The 20,887-nt window shown below is 40.6% G+C and overlaps 1 protein-coding gene across 5 annotated transcripts in view; it reads left to right on the top strand.

The window, feature by feature from the left end:
• Positions 1 to 6,722: 6,722 nt before the first annotated feature.
• Positions 6,723 to 20,887, top strand: part of col27a1b (collagen, type XXVII, alpha 1b) — a 69,607-nt gene continuing 55,442 nt past the window's right edge. For 2 of the 5 annotated variants that reach the window (XM_037099251.1, XM_037099250.1), the window contains exons 1-4: positions 7,871 to 8,032; positions 9,187 to 9,251; positions 15,107 to 16,431; positions 20,232 to 20,285. In XM_037099251.1, coding sequence (XP_036955146.1) covers positions 7,971 to 8,032; positions 9,187 to 9,251; positions 15,107 to 16,431; positions 20,232 to 20,285 — 1,506 coding nt within the window. In that variant the 5' untranslated portion in view covers positions 7,871 to 7,970. Of the gene's footprint in view, positions 7,662 to 7,867; positions 8,033 to 9,186; positions 9,252 to 15,106; positions 16,432 to 20,231; positions 20,286 to 20,887 lie in introns of those variants that run through there. The other 3 variants (XM_037099248.1, XM_037099249.1, XM_037099247.1) reach the window with 3 other exon arrangements.

The following is a 20,887-nucleotide window of genomic DNA, read 5'->3' as shown; positions in this document are numbered from 1 at the left end:
TCTGTGTGTCATCAGTCATTCAGATTTAAGGAGCTAGGCATTGACTGTACATTTCATACCCATAGGATTGAATTGTGGGATACATCACAGCCTTTAAAATTACTCCTGTTGATTCATTAGATTAGAAAAGTAAAAGATAGAAGCAGTGAGGGCCATCCATTATTATGGCTGTGGATTATGCTACTATAATATGTGCATCTACAGCAGCAGTCCTTAAACTCTGCCCAACAACGGTATGTTCAGTGCACCCTGCGTCGCTGTGTTCTCTACAGTATCTGACACAGCATTGTGATGACGCTGAATGAAAAGTTTTGGAGTCCGCTCTGCGAACAATGGCTCCTGCTGCTGTTTGACATTTGGCAGAAAGAGCAGCTTTTCAATATGGATTATTCATCAGCGGTTTGATCCTCCACTCAAATGTCACCACAACAATGCCTCTGACTTGGCAGCAGCGTCTGTCTTTCTGCAGCTCTGCGGGGTAAGGAATTGGCAATAATTACCACATCTAATGTGGCCTTCAGAAAGATTCAGACTGTGTTCAAGCGCTTTTGCCTCTCAAATTATTATTATTACCGTTTTATTGGGAAGTAAGGAAAGAAATGAGAATCTTGGCTTCCCACATCACTGGATTTCTGTGCTTTCTACTCTGACTCATGATGTCCTGAAAATAAGTTGTAAAAGACGCATGATGCGTTCAGTGTGTGAGCTGCTGCGGCCTCGCATGCCTCAGGTGATTGATGGATAGAACAGAACTGTGGCCACAAAGGAAATATCAAATGAGTTTGCTTAACATGCAGCTTGACCCCAAAACATGTCTGTAGTGAATGACCTGCCATTCATAAAAAGCCTAAGAGTCCCTGATGTTTAATCACGAGTTGATTGTTCGGGGCAAGAATGTTGTTGGGGCAATGAATGAAACTTTGAGCTGAAGAGCTTAAAAGTTGTGTTTGAAAACTGTAGACGCTGTAACCACATCACCTTATTAAGTTATGGTTAGGAAAAGTAGCTTAATCACACATCGGCAAATATGGAGTGACATTATAATTAATTTTGTGCTGTAATTCAGCCCACTCAGGGTATGTTAGTCAAATATTTACTGTCTTTCAAACTCTGTTTTCCTCTCCACCAAACTCCTGAAGTTAATATCTGGCGCTTAATCAGCTAAACGCTCCACTATGTCTGCCCCACAAAGCCAAGGTGCAGTTACTACACTTCTGGTCAGATTCAGTTATGACAGAAATTGAAATCTTGCTCTATCTTGGAGTAAAAGCGATGTCGGAATTGCAGTAACTGTAAAATCCGACCAAAAGCCGAGGCCGACCACAGTAAGAGTAGTCACTGCACTCTGCGCTGGTTTTCCTGAGCTTCAGCTGCAGTTTCTGCGGTCTGTGGTCGTTTTAGACAAGCAAACATTTTAACAATTAAACACAAACATAATGTTATAAAAACAAATTTTTGATTTAGAAGTTACTGCACTTTGCCGTTGCACTACCTCTGTACCAGACAGAGGGCAAGATCTGCATTTTTAGGTCAGATAATTGGTCCGGATTTTTTTTAAGACAAGAAAATAACTTGAGGAATAGATATTTAGTAAGAACACAACTGCTGTTTTGTTGATATTGTCTTTATATTAGTTGTTACGATGATATCCATAACAAGCAGTCTATTTAGTTTTTAAATCGGTGAAAACAAAGAGAAGCTGCACATTTGAGAACCTGGAGCGAGTATATTGTTGTTATTGTATTTGTTATTTTGTGCTTCAAAATAAACAGCTGACTCGCAAAATTTGCTGCCAATTAATTTCCTTCTATCTTTAATCGACTAGCGTTTCAACTATGATTTATTTGTTCGTTCGAGCTCATGGTTTTGTCAGTTGAGATCAGTAACTTATGTAACCGTTAAACCCATTCAAAACATTCCCCTAATTAGAGGGTACAGTTCCATCCTGAGGCAGCAACATATTACAAACAAAGAAAAACAATTATATCACTCTAATTTGGACTTACTCAACAAGAGAGAATAGAACTCTTATCTACATTTCCTGTTGTAATGTATGGAATGGGTAAACACAGCACTGGGGCATGAGCTTATTGGATCCAGCTGTGCCCGGACAGAGGTTGATGCTTTCAGCTGGCCCCAATTCCCCAAGACATGGAAGTGGAACAAAAGACCCTGTGTTTATCAGACAAGAGCTTCGATCACTAGAGCATGACATAAAAGGATACGGCCTGTTATAAAAATAGAAAAGCGAGGAGTTACGTTAAATGATAATAATCCTCTCAGTTGACAAAAAAAAAAGTTTTAAAACCTAAAACTTACAGTCACAGTCAATGGAATAAATCACCACAATCCCCAGGGTGTTCACAGCCAAGTGTTGCTCATAAATTATGTGACTGCTCCTTTAACTAAAGATGATTCCCATACATATGGTATAGGGACGCTTGTTACATTGACACCATCCGTCTGTAGGAAAATCCCCCAATTTCCTGCAGACACTGAACTTCTAATATCCATTGTAATGTCAGCGTATACAGGCCAGCTGACTTCCATTACCCACCACTGGTCTGAAGTAAAAACAGTCTCAGCGCCTATCCGCACCTGTCAATGGTTAAAGATAAGGTCCAGAATAGCAGTCACATGTGATGAGTGGAAGAAAATCAACTCATAAAACACTCAGAAGAACTTGCCTCCGGATCTGTCTTAGAAAAAAAATTTAATTTCTCTTTCCACCGCTGCTCTTTCATGGTTTCCATGAAGATTTTGGCCTCAACTAAGTGGAGGAAAGTCTTTGCCCAGATTGTAAGGAGACTCTTCTTGAACTGCTGTCAGGTAGAAAGTCAGTGGTAAAACTGCAGTGCTCCTGCCCTCAGGCACAACATCCCACAGGCCAACATAAAAAGGCCTCTGAAACGACTTTGTGTCAAGGACCACCAGCTAATATATCAGACCACAAACCCCAGTGTGTCTCAAGGAACCATATGTGGAACGACTTTACATAACAATTACATAAGTCTCTGTTAGATGGAAATGGATGGACGCTGACAGCTGTTACAGACCACGTTTCCTCAGTCATTATGTATTCCAATAAAGGTCTGGTGATACTCTATAAAAGCCCAAGAGTCTGGTATACGTAGCTTATTCCGCTGAGACGTGCAGTCCCGCAAAGCGCACCACTTAGCCACGCCTTTGCAGGTTCTTAATTACCATGAATATGTACTGAAATATAAAAAAGCTATTTTATAAATGTCAGTGAAAGACCCATTCGTCTTTATAGGTAGGCAGGTTTAGTTACTTACAAATCTAATAGAACAAATGTCGGTTTTGAACTGTCTCTAGTCTGGGTTGTGAGGAGGAAGCACACATCAGTGGGGGAGCGCTGTAATTCATCCTTCATTATTGCTTGGAACAATACAGGCGGACAGCAGTGGCGAACCCAATTGCAAAGTGAAAGCGAGGTTTATAGGGAACTAATCTACACATGGTGTCATTTTTCTCGCCATTAAACTGTCAGTTTAAATTAAAAGGATTGAGAAAAATTAAAGAAGTAATTCAACATCTGGGGAAATGTGCTTATTAGATTTTTTTTGCTGAGAGTTTGTTGAAAAGATCATTCCTGCTGTCATGTTGGGTGGTATGAAGCCATAACCAGTAGCTGGTTAGCTGAGCTTATAGCAAAGCCTGAGAGCAGGGGGAAACAGCAAGCTCGGCTCTTTCAAGATTAACGAAATCCACCTACCAGCAGCTTTAAAGCTCACAATTAGCATTCTGCATCTCATTAGATGTAATCCATACAAAAATGTAAGTGTTAAAACATCATATTTTTTGTATTAATTAGTGGGATACCATGTTTTCCCTGTTTCCAGTGTTTATGTTAAGCTAAGCTAACCAACTGCTGGCTGTATCGTGATATCTACTGTAAAAAAAATGAAAAGTGGCATCAATATTGTCAACTGAGTCAGCAAAAAAAAAAAAAAGAAATAGGCCACATATTTCTCAAAATGTCAAACTTTTCCTTTAAACTTTCCCTCCATTCACTTGTCCCCCGCTGGCCACAGTTTGAGAGCTGCTTCCATAGACCGCTGCAATAACCATTACGAACTCCATGAAACACTACACCGCAGATTGGAGATCTTCCTCTGCTCTCCTCCGCAGGCCGTGAGGACATTGCCCTGCTTGTCTGCGAACTAAAAACTGGTGGTAACAAAAGCTCACATCCGACGTAGCTCAGACAGGTACATGGGAAGTGCTCTTTCAAGGTGGTGAGCTCCCTTCCTTCCTGGCCCTGAGAGGACGAGCTGTGAGGGGGCTCTGTCTGAGGAGGAGGGATCCAGTTGCAGGCAGCTGAATCGGTGCTCTGTTGGGTCTCCCCTGGACACTGTCATAACGTGTTTGCTGAAGGCGGGTCAATGAGGACTTTCTTTGGCAGAGGAATTTCACAGCACACGACAGCACGCACGCACACACACACACACACACGCACACACTGGAACCTGTACGGCCCTGCAACCCAGGCTTCTGCTGCTCCGGTGAGAACGGAAGTGGATCTTGGTGAAGCAGGAGGTGAAGGAAGGCTGTCACAAAAAAAAAAAAAGCTGGTCTATCGGTTCGAGTTTTGAGTTGATGACATGAACTGGTCAGTTTGTCCTTGCAGAAATGCATCCATCATGTTGCGCCGTAGTTTGCTGGAGCTGGAGTCCAACAGAGCGGTTTGTGAAGCACTAACAGTAGGAGTGTTTACACTACAAATGTTCATCTGTCAAACAGATTACACTCTGGAAGTTACACCAGCCCTCTTGAAAGAAATTAAACGCATTTCAGAAAGAGACAGTTTATTGGTTAGGTCATTACACAGAGGTTCGTTATTGTGATTGGGCGAAACATCAAATGATTATACAGTACAAGTGTACAAATGCTCTGGATACCAAGATCATGTCCTGTGTTTTTGGTTCCAACAATTTCAGGTTTTTCAGACCTGAAATGCTGTTTTTATTGGAGTGTGACTGATAATATGTTTTGCTGTTCTTAGTGTAAGATGGATATATGAGAATTTCACTCATGGTGCAAATAAGTAAGTAAAAAGGCCCGCTTATGCGCTTGTTGTGCTGCTTTCAAACCTACCACATGGTCTTCATTAGCAGCTAGTTTCCTTAGTTGTTATGGCACTAAAAGGTTTTGAGCACCTCTCGGAACCAAACAACATGGTAATGTGCAGACAAGAGTGCGCTCCAGTGGAAATCTATCAATATTAACACATCACACAACTCTGCTCTTGTACACGGTGCTTTATTCATAAGACATTATAGCTGAAGGCTCAAACTGGGTGAATAAAACATGGTGTACTGGAGAAGTGGTATAAATTTCAACGCATCTCTATTTATTCCTGTAAGGCAATTGTTATGTGTTGGCATGTTTCAATTTTTAAAGGCTGAGAAAAGTCAAGTTCCACTTGATTCACAGCAGACATTTTGAAGTGAGGAAAGGAAGAAAAGCACACGTGTATTCAGAGATGTGGACTCTAGCTGACTTCACTTCACTTCACTTTTGTTTTTTTTTTTAGTCTGGCTGTTGCCTGTTTCAATTTGATGGGGAGGAAATATATTTGTTTGATTGTAGAACAACTAAAGAGATAAATAAGCTTTTAAGTTGTTGTTTCAAGTCATCATCATAGACTGAAAATGATCTGATATTATAGTTAGTAGGATAGATTTGCCTTAGCTAAGGACTTGACACAACTAGTTACTCATCTTGCCCTGGAAAAAAAACATGTGTTGGGACTTGCTTGAGACTTGGAACAAAAATCACTTGAGTCACATTTCTGACTGAAAAACACCATTAACATCCATGCCTCTGTGCTATTCAGTGGTCATGACAGTGAGTAAGCATGCACAATACCAGGACACTGAAATGAAGCGTCATGGATTTCAACCAATAGACCTATAGAATGGTGCAGTTTGTAGTCCTAAAACCCGGAAATCAGCTTTTGCATGTCTGGCTCCCTCGTCTCAAAGTCTGTAAGGTTGTTGAATTTGATTTTTTTTTTTTAATACAAAAATAATAACAGAAATAATGTCTGTGGTTACCATAGGCTTAAGATATTTACATGATTTGTTATGGGATGGGATATGGGATGTAACGTTCCACAAGTGAATTAGAGAAGCGCTTTTGTGTCTTAAAAATGGGGCTTGCTAACGAGTGGCTAAACGAGACAATAGTCATTAAACAGATGCCAATGCTAATTTCCAGGTTCATTCTTTTATTTGAGAATAAATGGGCATGACTTGATGGGCAGGATGTAGCCAATCAGAGGCAGAGTAGAGTGGGTCATGTCCAGCAAGGTAGTGTGATCTAAAATAATGCCTAAAGCAGCATGTCTGCTTACTAACTGGAATGTAAATATTTTTATTATATATATATATATATATATATATATATATATATATATATATATATATATATATATATATATATATATATATATATATATATATGAAGCCTGTTAGATAGTGACAAACATAAGTTACAGAAGTAAAGGCTCAACTCCAGACGATGCGTTTCAGGCAGTTTTCTGTCCGACAGAATAAGTCTCTTTGTTGTGGATTGGCTTTTTCACTCTGCAGACCTTTTACAAGCACTAAAATACTACAAAACATAATAAAAGGAAGGGGAAAAAATGCAAAATACGACCTGTATGAATAAATAATACAAATGAAAATGATGGGGTTTTTTTTTTTGGACATGTTTTAAAAGTTTTCCTAAATTCTTGCTGCAGCCCTGAAAAAAAAACACTCCACACTGCCTATGACATGCAGCCCAAGTGGCTGACAGACGCACGACTCATTCATGGGTGTGTTCATTCATTCATTTAAACGACAACCGGCAACACACACAAGGAATAATACAAGTGACACAAATCCAAGGGGACTGACTGTTACTCCCCCAGAAAGACACACCTTCCTCAGCAGAAGGAGCTGGCTGCAGAGGCTGTGCTTACAAGTCCGCTTCTCTCGATGTCAGCTGAGGGCGACAGAGGGAGGTGTTCCCCCTTCCCGGTTCTCAAGATTTTCCTCACTCCACAATAAACTTTCATTTTGGAAAGTCGGCACACACACACTCACACTCACACACACTCACACACAAACACACACATACACACACACACACACACGCACACGCATACACACTCACACACATACACAACGGAGTTCCTCATCTTGTCCAGCAGCGGCTCCCCGGGAAAAGGAAAAGCCGGACTGTTGACTTGACGTTCATTGTACTTGTTCAAAACGCGCGAAAAGGAGGAAGGAGACACATCGGAAGCGCACAGGTGGAGCTCTGCGGAGCGTCTTTTTTTTTTTTTTTTTTTTTTTTTTTTTTTAATTTGGTGTCATCTTCTGGAGACTTCAGGGACAAGAGGAGACGGGACAATGACAGATAGCAGCCTGCTCACTGCCGGCTAACACTGTTTGAAGTGTTGTTGTTGTTGTTGTTTTGTTTTTTTGTGCTTCCTGGCACGTTCACTCCTCAGGGACCACCTGGAATGGAAAAACTTTATCACGTACCTCGTCTGGACTGTAGTAAAAACTCCCAAGAAAGAATGAAGTAACCGCTATGGAGCCGGACAATGCCCCGTACTCCAAACTCAAAACCACTGGAGTCGGGGGGTGAGTCGACACTTTTTTTTTTTTTTTTTTGAAATAGTACAGCAAAACGCTTGTTTTTCTTTTTTCTCTCTCCTGTCTGTTATCTGTGTGCTCGTCAGCATCCACTGCGTCGTTATCCCACGCTGACATTATTATTATTTTTTCTAGAAGCATCGGTGCCCAGTTGTAATGTTGCTCCAGAAGTTGTGAAGCAGTGTTTTTTTGGGGGGGGGGAAATGGCACACATTTTTTTTTAAGTTGATAAGAAAACGTGGGCGGTTGTGCACTTCGAACAGGTGGTACAGTTTAATAGTTTGTGCAGTGAGGCTCATGGAAACGTTTTGCTCCGCTCTCAACAGACAGTTCAGCGGGAGCTTTGTTGCAGTTTTAGTGTAAGTGTTCTCGGACTTGTGCCTCCGCAGCTTGTATCAGAATGAGCTGCCAAATGATCTGGGACTGATTTGAGGGAAATGTATGAGAGGAGGAGACAGTCCTCCAGTCTTCTTTTTCCTCCTCCTCCTCCTCCTCTTCCTCCCTGCTGTGCATCTCACTCAGCTGGCTGTCCCTTAAGGAGGGGAAACAAAAGTCAAAATGTTGCATCATATAACTGCTGGACATATGGGAGACTTGCTCACAAGCAGCCCAGCCCCCCATTAGGTTTTTTTTTTTTTTACTCAGCTAATGTGAGAGCAGTGAATGGGAGGGAAAAACTTTTTTTTTCTTTTTTTTCTTTCTTTTTTTTTTTTTTAAGATTCCACCAGCAGTCAGTGTGTCAGCGGTTGACCAGTGGCTTTCTGGAAAAACCACAAATATAAAAGATTTCCTGTGACTTGCCCGCTTCATGGCAACTTGTCACAGGGACTGGTTCACTTCAGACAGCGCTTACTGAGCACGCGTCCAGTTTCATCCAGTGCAGACGGCTGTGCAGCTCGCAAGCTCCAAGGGTATAAAAACCTGACATCCAGCTAAAATAATTAGTCCACACTAACCAGAGATATTCTAATACCCTTAGAGCCATATCATCTCTCTGTGCTCTCTGTGTGACCAAACATTCCTCCTTATATCTTGTTTTTAGAAATGAATGCTGCAGAAAAATCAGCGATGTAAGATTTGCATATGAGGGATAATGAATGTCAGTTGTCATGTGAAAACACTTGATCCCCCCCCCCCTTCATCTTTCACTTTCCAGGGTTTTTTTTCCCTCGTCCTGTGAGAGCGCTCACCTGGCTCTGTGAGCAGTAGCTTATCTGGCCAGGCAGCAAGATAAGGCGAAGCTTGTTGACTTGAAACGGATGTTGGACTCGCTGCTGTTCTCTTGCAGGAGATGATGGCAATTAATGAGTATTGAAGCGCTGATTGATAACATGATCAGGCCCATCTGGTGGATGCAGCTTCAAAGACAGACAGAGATTATCTCGGTTTTTCATATCATCACAAATTATTATGGCTCTGGTTGCCTTTTGATGTGACGTTATCATTGCATTTGATGAATTCTAAGAATGATGACCTGTGCATTAGTCTGAAGCTTTTCTCGTTTTCTCATTAGGAAAGTTCTGATTCTTTGGACTATACTCTGTTGCACCTGCTCTCTAAGGCTAACACAGGCACAAGGTAAGCAACATTTACACCAAGAATGTTTGAATGTTGTGGATTTCTTTTCACAGAAATTCATTGAGCAGGCAGTATTGCAGTTGTGCCTTACAAGCAGTGTGGGAGAGAGGCAATTAAAAATGATTTATGGGAAGCTAGAGTAACAGTTTCTCATACACACCACACCTCACTGAGACTATTCATATCTGAGATTAGGTCGTATTATAATAATAAGATGCTGACGAGCTATAGGCCACAAAATGGACAAAGGAAGTGAAAATAACTGAGTACATTACTTCTCCATGGGCCCCTTGTTGTGCACATGTTTATCCAGGGATTACCTTCGACCGAAGTGATCAGCAACTACACTCATAGCTCGGTCAGCTGTGCCACTATCAGCATTGCCAAAAACTCTGATTCAGAGTGTTTACTCTTCCCTGGAAATTATATTAAACCTTGTTTTGGAATGTCCACACTTCTCCTCCTTTTTCCACTGAAGTGATGCTGTGTTCTGACCACATGAACTGGATTAGTTGAAAACCAAAGACGCCCCTCAGAGCAGGGTTTCCTATTCATGGAATTGTATTCTGTGTAAATTGAGCATAAGAGACAGCACTCTCATGTTTTCAATCAAGTATCTTGGCAATTTTGTATAAAGTAGTCACTGTACAGTCCCCAAAATGGGAAAAAAAACAGCATTTCTGAAAGTGCTCATTTACGAAATGCGATAATTTTACTTTACTGCCCCTGTAGGAACATGTATGGCTGCCTCCATAGTAGCAATAACAACAAGAAAACAACCAATATATAAAAAGAGCAACAAAAATTATAGCAAATCACAACCACAACATGTACTTATTGAGCATTACACATATTTAAACATACTGCGCATATGGAACAACCAGTGATAATGTTCAGACCAGATGAACCCCAACTGCTCATGCTTATTTTGTTGGTTGTAGTAGTGAAACCTTTTACCAGTCTCTAACAGTTTAGCGCTTAAGTAACTTACCCTTCCATACCCCTCTCTGATAAATGTTTCTAAGGAGATACATGACCCTGTGACCCCTGGCTCCCTAAGTCATCCCTGCTAAGTTAGAGTGCTCTCTGCCTCATGTTGACTCACATTCAGATGTCTGATGTTGCTGCCAGTCAAACCTGTCAGATCTCATGTAATCAAAGCTCTTCCAAGCTTCTAGATGCCTTTTGATAATGTACATGCTCTGTGATAACTGTTACAGGCAATTACTGCCTGATATTTTCCTCTAATGATGGCTGCTGATTGCTTGGAGACAGATTTCTTTTTTTTATGTGCAACGATGTGTTAATTTTCCATCTCTCACATGCAGTGTATAAGTGAGTGCACTGGAAATTGCTGCTGGTATTGAAATCCTCAGTCTGTTCTTGCATCATTTGTAAGATAAATACTCGTTGTTTGTTTGTTTCATGAGAAAACAACTTGCAGTGAAAGAGGTGCATACGGAAAGTGACTGTGCAAACACAAGCTAATGTATTGCTTTTGTTTGAGTGGTGCTGAATACTCCAGCGTATTAAAGTGAAACTCTTGCCAAAATGCAGCTTTTTTTGTGAATGTATATGAGTCAAACCTTTGTGTAAAAGCATAATAATGACAAAAGAGGCACTTAGAATTACTGTATTTACGTTTTAGGGTCAAACTCATTTTAAATGGGATTGCTACGGGCACTTTAGCGATAGAATCAAAATGGCTATTTTTAAAATGCTAAGAAGGCTCGACACATCATGAAACTTTGCTTGTAGTATCACCAGGGTCTCTCCACATGAACATGAGCATTGAGAACATTGTTTGTGTTGTTTGTTTACTAAAAAGAACGTTTTTGAACAACTCACCGTAGCAGTAGCTTGGCCATCATGACAGCCGAGAAGTATCGATCTCCGAATGCGACGTAACATGGAGGACAGTTAAGCTGGACCGCTTCTGTCTTCCAGCAACAACGCAACGCGATATCTCACATGGCTTTTCCAACTTTTTTATTTTAGTGTTGTTTCTTATATGGGGCTCCTTTTTGAACTTCAAGGTCAATATTGTTTTTCACTAATGACAAAACAATGAATTATCCATGCATTTATATGAAATTAAGCTTTAGGAGTGGTAACCCTTAACTGTCAGGTTACGTTGCATTCGGAGATCAACGCCTCTCACTGGCAGGACGGCGGCTAGCGGAGGAAACATCTGCTAACGTGAGTTGTCCAAAAACTCTCTTCTAAGTAAACTCTGTGTACACAAACAATGTTTTCAATGCTTGTGTTCATGTATAGAGACCCTGGTGATACTACGATCAAAGTTTCATGTTGTGTCGAGCCTTCTAAGTGTTTTAAATATAGCGATTTTGATGCTATCGCTAATTTGCCCCTAGCAAACTTCCATTGAAAATGAGTTTGACCCGAAAACAAAAATATGGTCAATCTTAAAAGTGCCTCTTTCATCGTAATTATGCTTTTACACAAAGGTTTGACTCGTATACATTCACAAAAAAGCCTAGGTTGCATTTTGGCGAGAGTTTCACTTTAAACACCAAATCCAGGATTGGTGCACCGCACTGCACCCTTTCATCAGGGTTCTACCCTATCTACCACTGTGTCTCCATTTTGACCTCAGATACCAGAAGAAAGCTTAACTGTCAGTGTGCACAGGCCTTGTACTCTTTTCACACAGTAACCATGGCTACACATGCATAGACTGCCTACACATTTTCACTGATGGGTCAGGGCTTGGTCAAGGTCAACCACAGTGCAGCATCCCAGCTGCAGATTTTCGGGTTCAGTGGTCACTTTAGATGCAATGCTAGACACTCTCCAGATGATGGCTCACTTGTCAGTATGGGGAATCAAACCAGCAACCTTGTGTTTACCCTAAACTATATGCTCACTGATGTAAAAAATGCTGATGTTCCAATGCTCATTTCAAGACAAAAGATCATAGATTTGAATGTGCCTTGTAAAATGTTTACCTGATATAACTTTTCCTTTGGTAATACCAATTGGCCAATATATTTATGATTCATGTGCTGAGTCACAGGCCAGCAAATCATTCCCTGTTTTTTGAGAAACCTTGGGCCTTTCTCATAACCAGCTCGATGGAAATCCAGAACCAGAACCATTGAGAACAGGTTCCATGTTGTCTGATCCAACAAGGTCAAACCAATCTCTGTGGAGTCTTTGCACAGAGGAAGAAATGATGATGATGCATTGAGGAGCTTCATTTTTATGATGAAAGATGACAAATGTGAAGTCTGTAAAATGATCATTTTAAATAAGGGTAGCACCAGTAATATCCTGAAACATCTTTCTTGCCATGACACTCAGCATTCTCATTGAGCAGCACGTCTCTTACCAAGAGTAAGTATATCATGTTATAACAACATTAGCACCATGCAGGCAGGATTAGCAGGCAGACAGACAGACAGACGGCTAGACAGGCTGTTGTTACAACTAGCTCTGAGGCCACAGTTAGCTCAACAAACACTGAACAGGGAAACATTAAGGGAATCATTAAGAAATGGACCTACAGCAGAATGGAAAATGACATTTGGTATCAATAAAATCACATCCATTCCCATCCCGAATGTTGCAGTTATTCACTAAGTCTGCATCTATCTAGACTTGATGTTGGATGGTTTTAGAACCCACTTCCGCTCCCGGCTAATTGGATGGTAGACGCTCCACATGGACATGCAAATGGACTGGAAGTGGGAAAGGAGAGAGTTTTTGTGGTGGTTTGAGAAAGGCCCACTGTAACCCCAAAACCCTCTCTGGATGCAGTCTTCTTGAAACACCTTCTCCATCTTTCTGTCGGTTTAATTACTTAGTGCTTACACTCTTCCTGGATTAACTAATTAAGTTTCAGTTTATTTCTGTTCTTCATGTGCACTACAACATTTTAACTGTGAATCAGGAAATGCAGGAAATGCATTGGTCTTTGCACTTGCATGCTTTCTGGCTTTAATATTTTGCAGTTCTTTGTCTCCAGGATGTGTTATACTATATACACTATTTTTTCTTCCTCAGTGCATCAGGAGGGCACAATTAGCCACAGGCAGCCCGTCTACCCGCTTCGATTAAGATATGCAAGGAAAAGCCCTGAGAGTAGATCACAAATCACAAAATGAAAGAACAATTTTGATTTCCTCGCACATATTAACAATTCAAATGAGTACTGTATGGGAAATTCAGCTGAAGACAGCCTTTTTCTTTGTGTGGGTTCTTCATTCACTCTGACCTCCAGCTGCCTGCACATAGTGAGCAGGGTTTCCCTCCTCACATGTCGACTGTTTACACTAGTTTCTCCTCTGCTGAGCTGCAATTCATCATTTAGCAGTTTATTTTAGTCTTGCCCACATTTATTTGCTATTAATGTGGGAGAATGATGAATATTTTAAGATCTATATGTAAGCTTTTAGTTTATGTACTGAAAGGGTTGAGGTAGTGTGTTCAGAATATGCTGTTTGTTTAGGGATAATCAATTTTTCTTTAATTCCAACCTTGCTAAACCACACAAAATCCTTTTGTTTGGCATAACCGATCACTTGCACCGTTTCCTAACAATAGACAATAGCATGATGGGAAAATTTCCAACCTGTTTTGATCTTCAAACAGAAAACAGATTTAAATTTCAAATAGAGCTGAATGTTATGATTGTGAAAGTAATATCCTTGATTTACCGTAACCTTGGTGTTTTTGTTTTAGCCGTTCTCTGTTTGGGGTTTGGGGCCACCACATTGAGTTTAGGGGCCACAGAGGATGACATTTTTAGAGTTCAGAGATGATTTAGTGGGTAACAGCATGTCTTTTTTCAGCTTTTATGAAATGCTAATCAGTTTCAATTCATTATTCAAAGTAAGATAGCTTTAATGTTATCCTTTCTCTGTGCCTGTTGTATTAATATCCAACAGCAGGCAATGAGATGCTGTGTGATGTGTCACAAGCTGTAAGGCTAGATCAAAAATGCACATTTAATGTAAAGAATGCTCTTGAGATTAAGGTTGTTTCCTCTTGCTACAGTGAAATGTGGATTCAATTAAACTCTTACACACAGGCGTGGATCCAATTAGGAGCAACATACAGTACACACAACACTGTAATGTGTGAAAATTACCCACATTTTCCTCATGTGAGATGCAGGTAGCAATTAAAACCTGCAGAAAAGACTGCAGTATGTTTTCATGAGCTTGGGACCCTGTCGGAGCAATCATCTTTAATCAACATACATAAAATGAGATGGCTTTTCGCTCTCTTTCAGAAAGAATCCCCACCACTGTGTCCTCTCCAGGGACTCGCCTAGCCTCCGCTTCCTGAGATTGCTCTAATTAAGACTGATGTAACCATTACATAATTTGCAGCAATCCTCAAAACTGGATGTTGATGTGCGGCCCAATCGGAAATTTTATGCAGCCATTTTAAATTGCTTTTGCCGCAGGATTTCCATTAGTCTAACTGTAAACAGCCTTGCAACACAACATAACGGTCCCATATATTACTTGTATTACTTACTTATGTTATTGTTTGTCCAGTTTATATGTGCACCACACATGGAGGCTGTTAATTGGGATCTCAAACAAATTAGTTTGGTATTGTCTTTTAAACAGCTTATTAGTTGCCGATATAAAGTACAATGTGTTATACAATTACTTTTAATATATCCCATTTACTTGTGACACATATTATAATGGATTTCCTTTTATGCCTGTCTGTAAACCCAATTGCAGTTTGTGCCTTTACCTAAGTGTTGAATTAAAGTTATATAATAATATGCCTTAAAAATCATGGTCAGTTGAGTTCTTGTTCAATATTGCTAGATGTTAAGACGTAACTGGCTTCTCTCTGTTGTTTTTCTGAAGATGTGGATGTTCTGCAGCAGCTCGGGCTTTCTGGGCGAAGGGCAGATGGGTCTTCAATATCAGGCGCTCGATCCATCCCTAATGGTGTCATCCCGTTCAAGTCTGGATTCATCCTCACCCCGAGGGCACGTATCCAGGTGCCTTTACGCACCGTTATCCCTGCCACCTACAACTCCACCAATATCTCCCTGATCCTCAGCCTTACTGTTCATCGCATCAACAGTGCTTTTCTTTTCTCAGTTCTGTCTAAGAAAAGGAAAGTGCAGCTCGGAGTGCAGTTCGTACCAGGCAAGGTCCTGGTGCACGTGGGGCACAGGAGCTCTGTGAGTTTTGACTATGATGTCCACGATGGCCAGTGGCACAGTCTGGCCTTGGATATCCAAGGCCACCAGGTGTTCTTCCACACGTCCTGTGGACAGAAAAGTGTACATGCAGATTTGCATTCTAAAAGACAGGAGGCTCTGGACGCAGAGGGCTCATTCCTGCTGGGCAAAATGAACCACAACTCTGTACCATTTGAAGGTGCCATCTGTCAGTTTGACATTTATCCCTCTGCTAAGGCAGCTCATAATTATTGTGATTACATTAAGAAACAATGCAGAGAAGCCGACACGTATCGGCCCATGTTTCCACCCCTGCTACCTCTATTTCCCATGGACCCAAACATTACTGTCACTCAAATAACTCCATTGTCTTTGACGGAGATATCAGAAAAGGCCCAGAGACCTACTTTGGCCTTGACTGATGATAGCTTCAGGACTACCATCCTTGTTCCAGCTGACCGCTCGCCAGTGTTGAACAAAACATCTGTGTATCAGACCGAGAGTGCTCCAAAACCTGATGCTGTGTCTGTTTCTCCACCTGTTCATCCAGGGTTGGAAAGTCCATTTGAATTTCCAACTCAGACTGCTACTACATCTCTTAGGATCAGCGTGACACCACCAAACCCCAAACCAACCTCACATGACAGTGCCAGAAAGAACACATTCCAAGGAGATACTCATAATTCTCAGAAACCTTTTGTCGAAAGTATGGATTTACCTTCTTCCACCAGACCATCCGAGATGAAGCCAAACCTCCATGCCGCAGCTGCTGTCACACAGGGGTTGCCTTCAAACGCCTACGTTCCCCATAAACAGCAGTTGAGCACAGTAGCTTCAAAGAAACCTGAGCCAAAAGTGACCAGTGTGCAGGATGTTAAACCCACCTCGCTTATTCCAGTCACTCCAGCTGCAACAGATGGCTTCCAAACATTTGACCTGGAACCGACCCAGTTCTCACTGCTGGCTGGACCACCTGGACTAAAGGGAGAACCAGGACCGCCGGTGAGTATACGAGTTCCAAACAAACATAACACACAGTTGCCTCTGAAACCCATACATGCGTATAGGTATATTTTCACACCTATGAGCCACAGTAAATGCTTCTTTGTGCATAAACTGCATAAATAATTGTTTATCTTCTAACTTCCTAACAATATAGTGTTTTAGTATTTTATTTTATGTATGAATATCTTATGAATTAGGGCATTTGAACTGTAATAGTTCCATAGTTTAAGACATGGATGCCACATGTCCATGCTATTGGTTAATTTCCTAATGCACCTATGAGCTCACAGCGATATTCAGGTCCAGATTGTTGTTTTAAAGTTGATTTGCCTCTCTCTGATGTCCAGATTTGCAGCTGGCGTGTCTCTTTTTTGTTTGATTCACTGCCAAATTCACAAAACCATCATTGCATCTCTGAAATGTTTGCTTATTTGACAATTGAAGGCTGCAGTCTTAATGATGGAGAATTGCTCCAGTGCTCAGGTTTGTTTGTATAAAATACTTGCATGTGGTACCATGTCAAACTGTTGCTGATTAATGTATGATATCTTTTTTAGCAGCACTGCTAGAAATGGTCAGGGTCATAGCTGGCCTTTGCCTGTTCGTGTTTGCTTGAGCGAACAGGCTGGCAGCGAGGTGTTAGATTCCTTTGAGGTGGAGTGTGACTGCTCAGAGAACGGATGCTTTTAATGTAGGGTCAAAGGTAAAACAAAAAAGATACATTGCTTGTGCACAATTAACCATTTATAATATGAATATACATTTCTATACAATATAAAGACAGTGCTTTATCTCCTTTGTTGAGAGTTGTAGTATTTTTCTCATTTTATGTGCCAGTGACTTTTTTGTTATAGACTTATTTATCATAAAAAAGTTAAATCCAATCTATGCTTCTGTTAAAATACTCAACTGTGCCTGTAGTAGGCCCAAAGTTTTGCAGACCTAATAAACAATTTCAATCACATGACCAACATCAGTGTCAAGAATTGAAACCAAGGTCATCTTAAGATTAGAGATGAACATAGTATTTCATATTGTTATTCCTCGACCAGTTTGACTGTAAACTGTACTCATGTTGACCATGTGGTCTTGTCAGGCACTGTTACCCTTTTCAACATAGAATGGTTACCCACATTTTCCATTGTAAAACAGCTTCTCTGTCTTGTATTAGGTCATGTTTGACAGAGAGGAATTTTTTAAGTAAAGCTTTCCTGCATTGGCAGTGAGGGAGACCACAGCTCTGCATGCCCCTGAAGCCGCTCAGACCATTTTAATGAGCGAGAAACAATCCAGAGGACTTTTCACCATGATATTGCTTGCAAATGTTTTTGTAGAAAGTCAAAACAGATTGCTGAGTCAGATGAAGAAGCAAAACTATTTTCAAGCTATTTTATAAATCTGAATGATTTTAGTGATGACTAGAAGCACATGAGCTTGTTGAGTTTTTGATCCCTCTCCACTGGGATTGGGGTTGACGTTAGTGGGCCATGGACTGTTTAACAAGGCGTAACTTTCAACTGCTCACAAGAGCAGGAATGTCTTTGAAAGTAAATATGACAGAGCCTACCGCAGCATGTCAGCTCTGATAGATAACAAAAGTACTCATGAAATTTTCAACAAGCCTAAGCTCTGAAGAAGGGAGGATCAAAACTGATGACTAGATAATCAAGAGAGGTCTACAGTGGAGGTCTAGGGACAGTTTACAGTTCATTGTGTATACAGAGGGTTAGATAGACTAGGGATAGACTTTTCTGAAAAATTTCTTGATGACCTGCAAAGTTAAACATAGTTAATAAGTTCATACTGGAGGAGGTTCTTCCGAACATCTTTAAGGGTCCCTGAAGACTGTCAACACATGATCAGCAGCACAAGTGCTCTGAGTAGGTGGAACTGTTTCATGATGCAGGATTATGTTTTCAGATACTGACCGAATTGGCCAAATCTTGTATCTTGATGACCTGCAAAGTCTCAAACATAGTTAATAAGTTCATACTGGAGGAGATTCTTCAAAGCCCCTTTTGGGGTTTCTGGAGACTTGCAGCACATTGTGTCGGGATAATCGATTTAATCCGCTGAGCATTAATTGATCGGGATTAAGCATCAGTTATCAGCTAAAATATGATCCACAATTAAAAACAGTTTCTGTGTCAATGTCATTATAAAATCCAGTGTTTCAGTGACTTTTATTTAGTCATGGATGGTAGCTTTTTATACATTATACATTTATACTTTTTATACATTTTTTTAATACATTGAATTGTGTTTACTGTTCTTGGGGAGTACTACTGCATATGTGAAAAAGTAGTATAAAGCCTTTTGTGGCCCCAAGGGAAGCTGCATGTAATCTGATAAATTGCCTTGAGTGAGTGTGGGACAATGTAGGCACCAGATCCATAAACTGTCCATAATGAGTCCAAAATTGTTGTATGAGTGTAATGCTCGACCAGTGGACCTTTTCAAAACCTGTGTCTTACTTTACCCACAATGCAACATAGCCACCGAGTGACATCGCTGGAGGCAAATTATGAGATTACCTCCAGCTTCCTCTGGAGCCACAAGGCTTTATACTACTTTTTCACACATGCAATAGTACTACCCAAGACCTGTAAACACACTTTAATGTGTACAATTGGTCAAGCCATCCTTTAATTAGGCTTGAAGAAAGCCTCTCATGTTGGTACACACTCTGTATCAGCAAACATCCTCAGGATTGGTGCATACAAAAATGTTTTTGTTTGGGAGAGAGCAATGATCTGAATGTTGCAGAAGTGCTATCACTGTAATTATACACCTTGTTGCTGAGTTCACAATTTAGATAATTTATCCTTAATCTTGTTTGCTGCTGTCTACATAAAAAAGGGAAAGCATCTGAGTTTTCAGAGATAAAAAGTATGCATGTTTCTTCCATTTTCACAATAGTTATTACAAAACAATCTTAAATCAAAGTTTGATTCACACCTATGTATTTAAATCACCAACATGTATTGCTTATAAACTGTATAAACTCTAGCGCTACCTTGACAACCACACTGGCAGTGATTGTAGCAGTGACTGCTTATCATGTGTGGACAGCCTGATGGTTACAGTCTGTAGAGTCTAAAGGCTGTTGAAAGCCCTCGACTGTAAGAGTATAATTATAGCTTTTGCTCCTGTCCGAGTCAGACAAAAGTGCACTATACATCTGACATTAATACAGTAGCCCAATGCCTCGAGCTGTTTTTAGCCCTATTACTTTTACCTCTTTCTTTAAACTTGTGGAGCCATGGGAAAATAAGTAACAAATCCTAACATGTCAAGCAAACTCAGGTTCCTCGGATTGACCCCTCATTAGATTTGACCTTTCAGAGCTTTGCTAATCCATGTATGAAATTGTTTTAAAGCTAGCTGATGCCCATAATTAATGTGATTGGCTGCAGTTGGAGCCAGTGCCGACCTCCCTGCCAGTACAATGAGTCAGACTTACAGTCCATGCACTGTAGTGGTTTTGGGTTGAAATCATGTTGGCTGCAGAGGGACAGAGCTGCTCTAACAAGTCTTATCATGCCTGCCAGCATCTTACTGGCTGAGTGCTCTGGAGCTCTCAGCTAACATCACTTAATTTGTAATGAGAAAAAACAAGTTAAAGCTGTATTTTCTGATTGAATATCACGCTTCAGTGACTTTTACATGATCACTTGAAACACTTGTGCTATTCAAGACTGCTCAAAATGATCTTGAAATGACACAGCAGTTTCCTCTTTTGTATTTATAGACTTGCTTTATCTGTCCCTGACATCTTTTATGTTTTTCCTTTTCAGGGCCCTCAAGGACTTCCAGGGTTACCAGGAAAGCCTGGAAAGAGGGGCCCAAGGGTCAGTGTCTTCTAACCAGTGACAATCTTTCTCTATACTTTCTCACAGTTCCTCTTTTTTCATTTACAGCTTTCAATCTGCCTTCCAAAAGTTCTATATGTTTTTACACTGCATCTGAATTATGCTGTAATCATGTCTGATGTACATTATAATGAGAGTACACACAACAGTGCACTGATATGGAAGACCTTTGAGCATTTTGATCGAGCATTCAGTGACATCTTTGGATTATGGAGCATTATTCAGCCAGACGTTAGTTTGCTTTGGCTCTGGGTTTGATCAAGCTGTGCTTCTCCGCTGCCAAGGTCCATTTGTAAAGCTGGAGAGCAAACAGCTATAAGCTGCAAATCTGTGGGTTGCCAATGTAAAATTAATTGAGCACATAAGGTAAGTATTAGATAGACTTTTAAAAAATTAGGTAACTTGTTTGACTGAGTATATATATTTCTAGAATAAGTACTTTCCATCCCATACATAAACAGTAACGCTACTTAAATTAAGCATAGATCCTATGTTAACATCAGTGAATGCTTCTATGTATTGGCTTGAGTCCATTGGTGCCATATCTCTCATTTTGGAGCTCAGTGTCTACAACTGGGAGC

Source organism: Acanthopagrus latus, chromosome 5, assembly GCF_904848185.1.
Source record: "Acanthopagrus latus isolate v.2019 chromosome 5, fAcaLat1.1, whole genome shotgun sequence".
Taxonomy (NCBI): Eukaryota; Metazoa; Chordata; class Actinopteri; order Spariformes; family Sparidae; genus Acanthopagrus; species Acanthopagrus latus.
This window is presented reverse-complemented; position numbering and strand designations above follow the sequence as displayed.